At 44.5% G+C, this 12,555-nt stretch overlaps 1 protein-coding gene across 2 annotated transcripts in view; it reads right to left on the minus strand.

Moving 5' to 3' along the window:
* The window catches only part of PRR5L (proline rich 5 like), a gene marked incomplete at both ends in the record, with an annotated part of 47,498 nt that overhangs the window by 17,472 nt on the left and 17,471 nt on the right, over nt 1-12,555 (minus strand). For both annotated transcript variants that reach the window (XM_084246776.1, XM_084246777.1), the window contains one exon: nt 134-191. In XM_084246776.1, coding sequence (XP_084102902.1) covers nt 134-191 — 58 coding nt within the window. The remainder of the gene's footprint in view (nt 1-133; nt 192-12,555) is intronic.

Below are 12,555 nucleotides of genomic sequence, written 5' to 3' on the forward strand. Positions count from 1 at the left end.
TAGCCTGAGAAGCAACGGCCAGGGTGAGTCACCCCCTGGAGCCTGCCACGTTTGGACAGAAGCGCTTCAGCTGTCCAAACATCAAAGGCTGAGTCACAGGGGCCCCGCTGTAACAGGGCTGCCTCGTACTTGCCTTCACACAGCTTAATCTTCTCCTCCACAAACAACAGTCCTTTTGCAAGAAGCTGGTTCTGCCAAAAGAGAACAGAGAACACAAGAGTTGGGCTACTTCGCAGCGTGACAAACCTACTGGGCGAGGGCACGGAGTTCAAGGAACTACTGTGTGCTGGTCAGGTTTCCAAGGGTAAGCTTTTTGTCCCCTTGAAAAGCCAAAGCTCAGGAGAAGACACTGAGGCAGCTCAGCACCAAAGAGCAATACAAGTGCCAAACCCAACCACAAACCCCATCCTCTGACCAGGGAAGGGCCAGCCATAGGCTTGACTGAAGCTTTGGAAGGACAATGGTGGACTCCTTCAAGCCCTAACTCTAAACTCAGAAAAGGAAGCACTGAAGTAATGGGAAATGATGCAGAAATAATAAATTTTTCTAAAGATGTCAAATTTAGGGATTCCCACCTCAGTATGTGAGACACTGTCTATAGAAGCTTCTACAGCTCCAAGTGTCCATCAATGAGCATGTGCATGGAAGAATTGTGGAAAAAGATGCAGACTTTGGCAATTGTAACTAACAAGTGTTGAGTGTTCAGTGTCTATCTCAGAGTTTGTCTCACCTAATTCCAAACTCCCTAGAATCCTCCCAGGTTGGTGCTATTACAGCTATTTCATTGATGACCTAAGAAGAAACTAGCCCACAGGAGACAGAACTGGCCCACCTGGCTACAGAAACCAAGTTCTTTTCATTGTGCTTTGCTCCCTTCCAGCAAGACTTCCCACCCATCTCCATGACTTGGTCCTGCAAGGCATGAAGCAGCCTCTGCACAAGTTACAGAAGCTCAGAGAGCAGAGAGGCTTATGCCTCTCCACTCATCACACATTATCAGATTATCAAGGGTCTACACTGATGGGGTTGGGGGAGTCCAAGATGATACATATCTTACAAAAAACCCTTAAACACATTTCTTGGTATCTTCCTTTAAAAAACCCTGGCACCCTGTTGGCACAAGTAGAAAGAACTTGGGTATCAGACAGGAGTTCAAGTCCTAGCATGGACACATTCCAGCTATGTGATCTTGGATGTAATCTCCCTGAGTCTTAAGTTCCTCATTTGTAAAACAGTGTGATACCAGAAACATCATAAAGAATTCATCATTATAATTGCAAACACACAGTAGGTGTTTTCTATCCTTTGAAATTAGTGGTAAGTGGGCAGCGATAATAATTGCCCTCTCAGACCAACTATTCACAAAAAAAGTAGGAGGTAAAGAGAGTTGGTAATGAGTGGGCTTACATCAAACATATTAAAATATTTTATCGAACATACCATCACATTCTGGGACTAACACATATAAAGCACGTTTTATAGGTCCTTTTAAAATTCATAGGATATGATCTAATTTAAAGTAGTAATTGGTCACCTTTTAATTTCAAGATGGCAGAGGGAACCTCAAATCAATGTTAGAGTGACACTTTCAAGGAGTACACTAACTCCATTAAAGAAAATCAATTCCTTTACAAAGAATTATGGAAAGGACAGTAATTAAGGAGAAACCCTACTGTGTTTGCTATCTTCCAGTCAAGCTAACAAATCCTAGTAGTTTCTGGGTCAAAAGCAAGGAAACAGCACAGAACCACATTTAGACTATCAAAAACAAGACACTGTTGATGGCTGAGTGGGACAGGAATGGATTGCAGAGGTATTTCCAGATGGTTACCATACCATTGAATGCTTCTGAGCAAAAATTCCAACTGGGGCCAGAAGTCCTCACTTGGGTGCCTTTCACTGGTCTGGATAAAGTTCCCAGAATGTTCCCTTAGTGCTCTGCAAGGGCTCCTTTGTCTTTATTCTCCCACCACCTTGAATGTGAACAGTGACATCCAAAGTTTTCATTCAAAGTCTTCATCCAAAAAAATTTCACAAACCCTCCTGAATTTCATGTTGCCAGAAGCACCTGCAGACCTACAGAGACGCCCTCTAAGATGCAATTTTCATCATCTTGTTTCATCACTTATCTATAACCTTACCCATTTTAAAGGGATAAAGGGGAAACCAAGGCATCAAGAGAAAATAAATCTAGTCCAGACACCCTAGATCCTATGTATCAGCATTTTAGGTCCTTAGGGGTGAAGACTATTATGTTACTAGTCCCGCTTCTGAGAACAGCGTCCAGAGCACAGCAGGTGCTAGTAAACATTAGCTGAGCATATCTATTATGTGGTCTGTTAAAGACCACACCATATATTTAAGAAATCAAGAGAGAATATTTTTAAGAGGGTAAGAAAATGATACAGGGTCCCTAAATCTGTTGCTATTTTCTTCATTGGCTAAAAATGACTTTAGTCTGTATCTGAAGGGCTAAATTTTTAAGAACGACCTAAGTTCTCTTCCTACTCTTCCTAGTTCTTCCCCCTTCAAGGAGACATATGGAAAAAAAATTTGTTTTCAGGAAAGAGAAGTTATTTGCATATTGTAGAGAAATGGAAAAGAAAACATTCTTTTTAAAAATTCTCACGATACACAGCATGGAAATTTTGCAGCTTGGGCGGAAATAAGAGTAACAAAAACTTGGGGCTAAAAGGAGGACTCAAGCATCATCTAGTCCTCCCTTCTCCCTCGTCCTATAATCAAAATCAATTAGTCACACACAGTTCTAATTTTCCAGGAAGTTAAACACCTTTTAAAAGGTCTTATACCTCTAGGCATTTTTGGTAGATTTTCTTCTCATTTTACAGTTGAATAAATAAGCTAGGAAAAAGGTCCCCATTTTTATTCTGCACGTGCTAGTTGGATAAGGCTCTTCTGCATCAGCTTGGTCCACAGCACCTTTTCTCAGAACAGTCTGCCTCTTTTAATGGATCTGTGCCCTGACATCCAACTCCCACCCTTGACCATGGCCTGCATCGTCCAGCCTAGCTGACCAGCCTGGTTCCTGCCCCTACCCCATCTGGGCCTCAAACTGAGCCAATAATATTTTCTTCTGGAAATGAGCAGTCACACTGGCCCTCTGCCCCAAAGGGTCCTGTCTTCATAAAGGCTTGGTGGTCTGAAAGGCCAAGGGCTTGGGCTTTAAAGCTGTGCGCTTGCCATCTTCAATCTTCACACTTATCTTTGAATCTGTGTTAAGTAAATGCCAGTGGGACAATGGAGCAGGCACTGGGGCTGCAGAGGGGCAGCTGGCTCATGGTCCCGCATCCACACCCCACCTCCAGGGTCCTGTTCCACCATTTTCTATAGGGTGGGACCGAGGTACTAGTCCAGGGAGGGCGGGGGTTGGGCATGAGCCCCACAGCACCTTGGGAGAAGGGTAGAGTGGCTGTGGCGAGGGTGCTGGTGACTCAGCCAGGGTTCCTCAACCACTCCACCCCAGACCTGTGCAGATCTGTGTTCCAGGAGCATGGAGGCTGTGATGTGCTGTAACCCACTGTAGGCCGGAGTACAGGCCAAGGAAGGGGAGCGTGACTTCCCCACCCAGCACCAGGCCCGAGAGTGAATTCTGAAATCCGCTCTCTGCTGCTCACTTCCCCTAAGGAGAGCAACAGGACATCTGTGGGGCTTAAGGCTGCTCAAATGGGCTTCTAGAGACTTAAGATAAAAAACAAAAAGAAAGAAAACCAACCTGACTCAGTCGGCTATTTTGCAGTTTGTCTCTTTAAGTATCTCCCTGGACCTCACCTCTTGCTACTCCCAGATCCCGACAGATGCCTGACCCAGAAGCTACTGAGTAATGTTTGCTGTGGGGCAGTGGTGATGGAGTTGTTCGATAACAGAGCTGGAAAAGAATCCCACTATTTTATTGTCCCACCCCCACCACCTCTCTAGTCCAGGGCTTCATGCCAAAGGACAGTTACGTGAACTAGCAGCCACCTAGGAAACAATTTGGGACTTGGAGCTGTGCCCATAGTCACTTAATGTATCCCCCCAACCCCATAAACAAGTTTAGATATTGAACACAGAGCACTTTAATGAAGTGGCAAAGGAGCCCAGAAGTGAAAAACACTTTACATACCAGGTTTTTCTAAGACATTGAAAAATGGATTACAACAGGAAAACAGGGCTCAGCCAAGAAAAATGCAAAAAGCAAGGATGCCTGCAGAAAAGGCATCCAAACCCACCCAGTCTTCAGTGGGTAGGAAGACCAGCTTGTCCCAGGTAATCAAGGAGGGCAGCCAGGAGGAGGTAGAGGAAGGGGGCAATGATGCCATCTTGTCAATTCCATGTACCTCCCCAGCCCTACCTGAGGGACTCAGGAAAACTGGGGAACCAACAGGACTAACGGGTAAGGAAAATAAGGCTACCCCATCTTCCCAAAGGGAAGGACAGGCCACCATGGAGTTCTGCACATGCCAAGGGTGCCAGTCACTGAGAGATTTTGATGCTTTAGCGGTGATGATGATAATGGGAAGATAAGAGTTACCTACTGGTTATAACTCATTGTCAGGTACTATAACATACCCTTTTCCTGTATCATCTCCTTTTACCTTTGCCACAGACCTATCCTCTTTTTACAGATAAAGAAATTGGGCCTCAAAGAAGCAACTACAAAATGTGAGACCAGCATTTGCACTGAGGTTGGTCTGAATCCAGAGCCCATGTCTTTCTTTTTTTTTTTTTTAAAGTTGAGATTTTTTTTTTTTTATAGAGGCATGTTTTTATTTATTTATTTATTTATTTGTTTTGTTTATACATGCACTGGGTACAGTCAGAAGCGCGGGAGGGTGAGAGAATTCACCAGAGCCAGAGCGGGGAGCAGAACAGACCGAAGTACACAGAAGGACCGAAGTACACTGCTGAGGGGAGCAGCGGGCGGCAGGAGAGGTCTGCGCGCCATGTGGGACCCTCCTCCGGTGGCTGGGGAGCAGCCGGGGATAGAACCAGCGCCGCAGAGGCCGCGGGCAGCTTCGCAACCCAGCGCTCAACCGCTGCGCCACTGGGGAGGCCCAGAGCCCATGTCTTTCCCTTCACATAGGCATCTGGTGTACTTGAACATGATAATAGAAAAAATAATAAGGCACAAACAGTCATCATTAGTTGGCTACTCACTATGTAACAAGCACACTGCATATGTCATTCCATCTAGTAACCACATCAACCGTAGGAAGTTGATAACAGATTGCAGGTAGCTTACTACCAAGAAACTGAGGTTCAGAGTGGTTAAGTAATAGGTCTGCAGTCACACAGCCAATAAGTATTCTAGCAAGGATTGGAATCCAGGTCTACCTGGCCAATGGTATGGTGCTTTTCACCGTTATGCTCTCCTGTCTTGTCAACTGGGCAAGATTTCTTACACCCTTGCTCACAGAGGAAAGCTGATGAGACCCATTTAGGGTTCTCAGAGAGGGAGGGTTCAGGCCCAGGTGTAACTGGGCTCCACCCCAGGGCTTCCACCCCAGGGCTGAGTCGTTTTTGTTGCTCAACCCTGCTGCCAGCTTCCCAGCTTCCTCCTCTCAAAAAGCACTGTCTGGAGCCCTTCCTCTCTGCTACTCACACTCAATGTCTAGCAAGGCGAACACCTGGCTCCCAGGTGGATTCTATCCCCATTTGAGACACTTTCCTACACCCTCCTCCCCCGGGGGTCTATCAGCTGTGTTGCTCTGCCAACTGAGCATTTGTGTCAGCTAACAAATGCCACCTCTGGCCCTTGTTTCCTGTGACATCAGTGTCTACAGAGTTCCTGTTGTTGGCCCAGAGCTGGCGATGGAAATCATGAGCCAGCTCCATTTGTTTCCCTCTGTGCCTTTGAAAAGACGCGCATCATCTCGAAGAACATGTACACTTCCTGTAAGCCTGGATGCCTTCCTTGATAAGCAACTGACAAGTCATTTAAATGTAACTCACACCCTGGCCCAGAGAGTTCCTTAAAAACCAGGCCTGCTGTGTGTGTGGGTGTGATGAGACCAGAGAGAAATCCCCATATAGAGATGGTAGAAGATTAAAAACTGGGTATAAATGGTGATTCTTCATTTGGCACCACTCCATGATATTGAAAGGGTCAACTGTGCCTTTTTTTTTTTTTTAAGATTTATTCATTTATTTATACAAGCACTGGGTACAGTCAGAAGCGCGGGAGGGTGAGAGAATTCACCAGAGCCAGAGCGGGGAACAGAACAGGCAGACTGACGAAACACAATGCAGAGGGGAGCAGCGGGCGCGGCAGGAGAGGTCTGTGCGCCATGTGGGACCCTCGTTGGTGGCCGGGGATCGAACCAGCACTGCAGAGGCTGTAGGCAGCTTTGCAGCCCAGCGCTCAACTGCTGCGCCACCAGGGGAGGCCCCCCCCTTTTTAAAGATTTATTTATTTATTTATAGGAGCACTGGGTATAGTCAGAAGCGCGGGAGGGTGAGAGAATTCACCAGAGTCAGAGCGGAGAGCAGAGCAGGCAGACTGACAAAGTACACTGCTGAGGGGAGCAGAGGGTGGCAGGAGAGGTCTGTGCACCATGTGGGACCCTCGCCAGAGGCCGGGGATCCAACGGCGCTGCAGAGGCTGCGGGCAGCTTTGCAGCCCGCGTTCAACCGCTGCGCCACCAGGGGAGGCCCTCAACTGCACTTTTAAAAAACTTATTTTATAAGGAAGCAGGACAACAGTCCAGGTCTGCTTTGGTGGGCACACACACAAAATTTTTTTAATCTAAAATAACATTGAAATCTCTCCTCTTGGGGCTTTTCAGGGGATGTCTTAAGGACATTTTAACATTTAAAGTACAACCCAAGAGACCAGATAAGTGTGATGTTTGTTCTGCCTCTTACTAGATAACCTCTCTGCTTTGGGCATCAGCTACAGTATCTGCAAAGGGTAATAACAGAATTTTCCTCATCCACTCTCAGGACAAATAAATGAGTTAGCACAGTAAAAATGCTTACATAGCGGTTCTCAGGCTGGTACAGACAGGAAAATCATGGAGGACCTGCTTAAACACAGTGCTGGCTGGCCCTGACCTTATAGCTCCTCATTTACTTTGTCTGAGGTGAGGTCTGAGAATTGGCTTCTCCATAGCCTCAGATGAAGCCCAAGCTCTTGGTGCAGGCACCACACTTTGAGAACCACTGGCTTAGAACAATGCCTGACACACATGCTTGGAAGTCTTAACCACCATTACCACTGTCATTATTTTTGTACTTACAGTTCTTTTTTTTTTTTTTAAGATTCATACATACAAGAACTGGGGTATAGGCCAGAGGCATGGGGGGTGAGAGTATCACTAGAGACAGAGTGGGGAGCAGAGCAGACAGATCTACTGAAATACACTGCTGAGGGGAGCAGTGGGGCGAGACAGGAGAGGTCTGCTGTGCCATGAGGGTCCACTCCCTGGCCGAGGATTGAACTCGTGCTGCAGTGGCTGCGGACAGCTTCATAGTGCTGCATCTTTACCCCTTGCACCACCACAGATGCCCCCTTACAGTTCTTAAACACCCTCAGAAAAAAGCACCCTGTTGCTTTTCATACTGAACAAGTATCTCTTGGTCCTTCCAAATCGGTCTTCACTTCTCATGGCTGCTGAATTGCTGGAGGTTTCCACTTACTAGAACACTAGGTTTCCAGAGTCTGCCCCTGCCTTCCAGCTCTCCCCACTGGGGCCCTAAACTAGCGCCTGCCATTCCTCGCTTAGTCCACACGAAATCACCCAATTTCATACATAATGGGCTCCTGAAAACACGTGCTCATGTGGAACAAGACACTTACATGATATAAGGAGGAGTTCTGTTCCCATTGAGCTAAAAAGGACGATAAAATCCCTAATTACACCTCATCACTGGGTGATCTATTTTCAGCGTTTTGTACCTGCATGCTCCTTCTTTAACAATTGAATGTGCAATAACCTAAGTCCGATGAGGCTAAAGATTTGCCATTTCAGCCTGCTATTGACTTTCATCTTTTTCTCAATTACATTAAGACCTATGGTTATCAATTTCAAGACTCATTTTTTCTAGTTAACTGCATAAAATTTGAGAAAAGTACAATAAAAAAGGCAAGTAATTGCCTAGGAGATTAAGTATGACAAAACTGCTAGAAGTTAACTGCTGGTTGGCAGGCTGCCCCATAGACAGTAACAGCCTGAAACATCCAGGGTTCCTTCTTGCACCCCCAGGTTAGTGCTGCCCCACCCTCTCCCCTTACCGCAGCCAAGGCATGCTTCTAGACCACCCCAAGGTATACAACTCCACAATATGTTTCTCCCAAGTATTGTCCAATCCCAAATGCAAACCCCTAAAGGCCTTCTCACCTAAAAACATCCTCTCCCTCTCTCTCTTCCTCTCTGGAGTCCAACTCCCCTTGTTCAAAGCCCCTCTGAGTACTGGCCCCAATTTTACTTTCAAAGTCAAGTACTTATGCACAACATTCCTTATGGCCATCTGCCTACCTATCTTTATTTTTTTTCCATTTTGGGAATACCATTCGCTTTGGTGTGCCCACAAGCTGATCATAAATGAGCTGACATGTTTCTCCTCTGTTCAGTTTGGGTTTGGAAATTACAAAGATTATTTTTCCCACTCTTCATCATCTCTCTCCTCAACTTTCTGGGGATTCTCCTTTGTTTTTATAAGGTATATTTTCTGTTGGGCCTATTCTTAAGCCTTTATCCCCCCTTCAGGTGACTCAGCCTTTATCGCCCATTCAGATGACTAAGTTACCTCCTGGATGCACTTATATCCTTGTGCTGTCCTCAATTTCAAACCCTGGTGACCTTCCATGAGTCTTTCTTTAACTCTGCCAGTGTGATAAACCCTAATTCAACCTTCTCATGGTGCGCTAAGGGGAAACTGGCCTCCTGGGGCTCTCACAGATAGAAGAAGTAAGTGGAAATATTTATTTCAAACATTGCCAGGCCGTCCAAGACCTACTGGCAATTGTGGTGGCTTCTCTGCCCTTTCCGAAGAAGCATCTCATTCAGGGCCATTGACTATAGACTGAGTTTCTGTATCAAGTAAAATTCTCCTGAAACTCCACCCAAAGGAATTTAACTTTCTGGATGTGGGGGAAAAAAGCTTTTAACACACACACCTCAGCCAGCAGATGCTGGAAGGGAAAGGACTATCTGCAAACTCCAGCTCCAGTAGGCCCTGAACCAAGGTACCTAATTAGACAACAGAAAAATGCAGAGTATTTCATATTACCAGTTTCCAGAGTTATAAAGAAGCAATTATCCCTCAGAGCTGGTGCAAGGATATAGCATTTCTTGTGGAAACCCCAATTTTCCTTTTGGGCACAATTCAAAACAGAGAAAGAAGGAAAATCAATACTAGAAATGTCAAAGATTTTCCTGGCCAGTGTCTTATGGAAATTCATCTACTCTTCTGAGGATCAAACAGCCTGTCTTCTGTGTGCAGACATGAGATAAGCATTCTTTTCCCACCTGCTTTCCCCCCCCCCCCCCCCCGGCCCTCACCTCACGTCACTATTCTTCACAGAAGATATTCTCTCTGTGAATCTCTTTAAAGCTGCAAAATGACAATGTTCACTTTCAAAAGCCGAGCCACAGAGACAACTTCACAAGGGGTGGGTGATCCCTGGGTAAAGGGTCTGGGTCCCAGGAAGACATGGATTTCATTGCTGAACGAAGATGATTAGAGAGACCATCTGATACCCCACAGGGAGGAGTCCAGGCCCAAAGAGTCCACTGGTCACCTTCCCTGACAACCACATCCTTGTCTTTGGGGTCCTACCTGTCCCGCTCTGGTTGTGTCCCTCATTTGTCGAAGGAGGAGGCTTCCCAAAATCCTTTCAGACTTTCCTTCTTGAAACTACATGTGGTAGTTGAATGTGAAGACTAAGTTCTTCTCTAGAATCTTCCCTCCTAGATTTCCCTCATCTGGAGAGTTTTTTGCATGACTTTGAAACCTACCCATTTTTTTCTTCTTTGATTTTTTTTTTTTAAAAGACAACAGAACAAAACACCCACCAACATCCATTATACCACTTCCACCTCTAGTAACCTCATTTTGGTGATCAGTGTCCTCTAGTTTATTTTTATTTTGTTGTATCTATTCATTTGCTTCATTCCTTTATGCTGCTTATGTAGGTTAAATCATCCAATATTTGTCTTTATCTTTCTAATTTCCACTTGCCATAATCTCAAGTTCTTTCCATTTTGTTGAAAATGGCAAAATCTCTTTTTTTTTCTTACAGCAAAATAGTATTCCTCTGTGTATAGATAAAGCACATTTTCTTTATTCAATCATCTGTCAGTGGGCACTTGGGTTGTTTTCATTTTATAGCTCTTGTACATAATGCTGTAATAAACACTGTGGTGAGTGTAACTCTTCAAGTTGCCGAACACAGGGCTCTCCAAACCTGAGTCTCTCTTGAAACACCTTCACTATTTGGCCAGAGTTATTATTCTTCACATACGATTTTTCATGAATCCATCCACTTTTTAAAAAATGTTAATATGTTTAACAGACCCGAGAGCAACATCATTTACCAGAAACAGAATGAAACTCAAGGATCAACTCAATGCAAACAAAACAATGTTATGACACATCCTCATTAGATAATGTCTCTAGCTGAAGACAAGTTTGTAACCATCTCTCTTCCTTAAACAAAGGAGGCCAAGTCTTGGGGAAATGCAAAGAACACAGTGGTGCAAACCAAGACTCTCCCCAGCACAATCAGAAATGTTCAAGGAAAATAAGGAATGGAGACACTTCAAATCTTAAGGGATATTATTTAGTGCCATTTCATGTACCCCTACAATCAGCTCACATATCTGTAGTGGACAACCTCTCCTCTCTCCTAAGAATGTTGATGGAGCATTTACTATGCGCCCAGTACTTTCTAGGTTCTGGGAAAACAAACATATATTTTAAAAGGGGAGGGATAGGCTCTGTGGCCACATGAAACTTAAAACCAACATTTGAATAAACAGTGTCGAGGATAGGCTTCTCTGCAGTCTGCATCTTAACCTAAGGAAAAGCCCAGATTCAAAAATATGAAAATCAGTTACTAAACCACGCCCCTAGAAGGAGACTCAATATTCAACAGTTTTTCTGATTATGTTCACGATAAAAAATGACATGTGGTTATTAGTCGTGAAGTGTCTGGCATACTTTGTAAGCAGTAATAACCACCCCCCAAACCTCAGGGCTTCCCAGATAAACAAGTCCCCACCCAACTGCTCTTCCCCAGCATCCTCGGGGTGGCCCCCGACGCCAAAAGACAACTGACATTTAAAACCTGATTGAAACCACACGAAACCCTGTGTATTTTAAATGTCAGTGAGGAAGGCAGCTGGGCCAGCAGGCTTCCCCAGGACTGATTAAAAAACCACATCTCTGTACTTAGATTTAAAAATCAACCACTAGAGACAGCAAAAGAAGCGAGGGAGGACAGGAGTGACCTTTGAATACAGGGCAATTGAAATGATTCACATTTGTGACTAATTATCTCTTTCTTAATCTTTATGTTTGTCTCTTGCTTTCAAGCAGCTGTGACCCTTGATCCCACTGAATTCCAGGCTTCTGTTGGGTCTTGCTTTGCCCAGATTTAGAGTGGCCATTTTCTGCTCTGTGTGTATGTGTTGTTTTAAACAACTGACATTTGTCATTCTTTTAAAGTGCACATAAAATAGAATCTTCCCTCCTGAATTTTGGAAAGAAAAAATAAATAAAAGGATGCCTATGTTGTTTTTAAAACCTAAAAGCTCTTTGAACTGTCTTAAATGTATGTTCTCCTTGGATACAGAGCAGTATCGCCAGCCCAAAACCAGGATGTAAGGTATTTTAATGTTACTTTCCCATTAAAAGGAATGGTTTATGCTTTAAAATAACATATATGCATATATATATCAATTTAAGGAAGACTTATTACTCTGTGCTGCTGCTACTCACTGTTCTAAGCACTTTACAGATAATTTATTTGGCCCTCATCTTATATGATTAGTTCCTATTATCTCCATTATATAGAACAGGAAAAGAAAGTGCAGAGAGGTGAAGTAACTTGCTCAAGCCCACACAGCTAGGAAGTGGCTATGCTGGACATTGAACCCAGATAGTTTAACTGAGAGGGCCAAACTCTTGACCATTCTCCTATGCTGCCTCCTTCTCCATGACACACACACCACATGCTAAGTGCTTTACATGTGTTATTTCATGTAAACCATAACCATGTGTTATTTCATGTAAACAAAAGATCTATAAGATAGTTCTTATTTTTACTCTCATAACAGATGGAGAAACTGAGGCACAAGAGGCAAAGCACCCTGCCCAAGACCACTTAGCTAGTCAGTGAAAAGTGGTGACCCTGATTTCACCAAGTGTCACCCAGATATTCACAGTCACAAAAGATGTCTCCCCAGCCCATTTATCTATGGTTGAAGTCAGGGAGACAGTCCCTGTCAGTGGATTAGAAACCAGCCTCTAATTGAACCTGGAACCTTGAACTCATTAGCCCCATGACAACAGTGCTTAGGCAGACAGGCTGTGAGATCATCTGATGCAGTT

Source organism: Talpa europaea, assembly GCF_964194135.1.
Source record: "Talpa europaea genome assembly, chromosome: 1".
Classification (NCBI taxonomy): domain Eukaryota; kingdom Metazoa; phylum Chordata; class Mammalia; order Eulipotyphla; family Talpidae; genus Talpa; species Talpa europaea.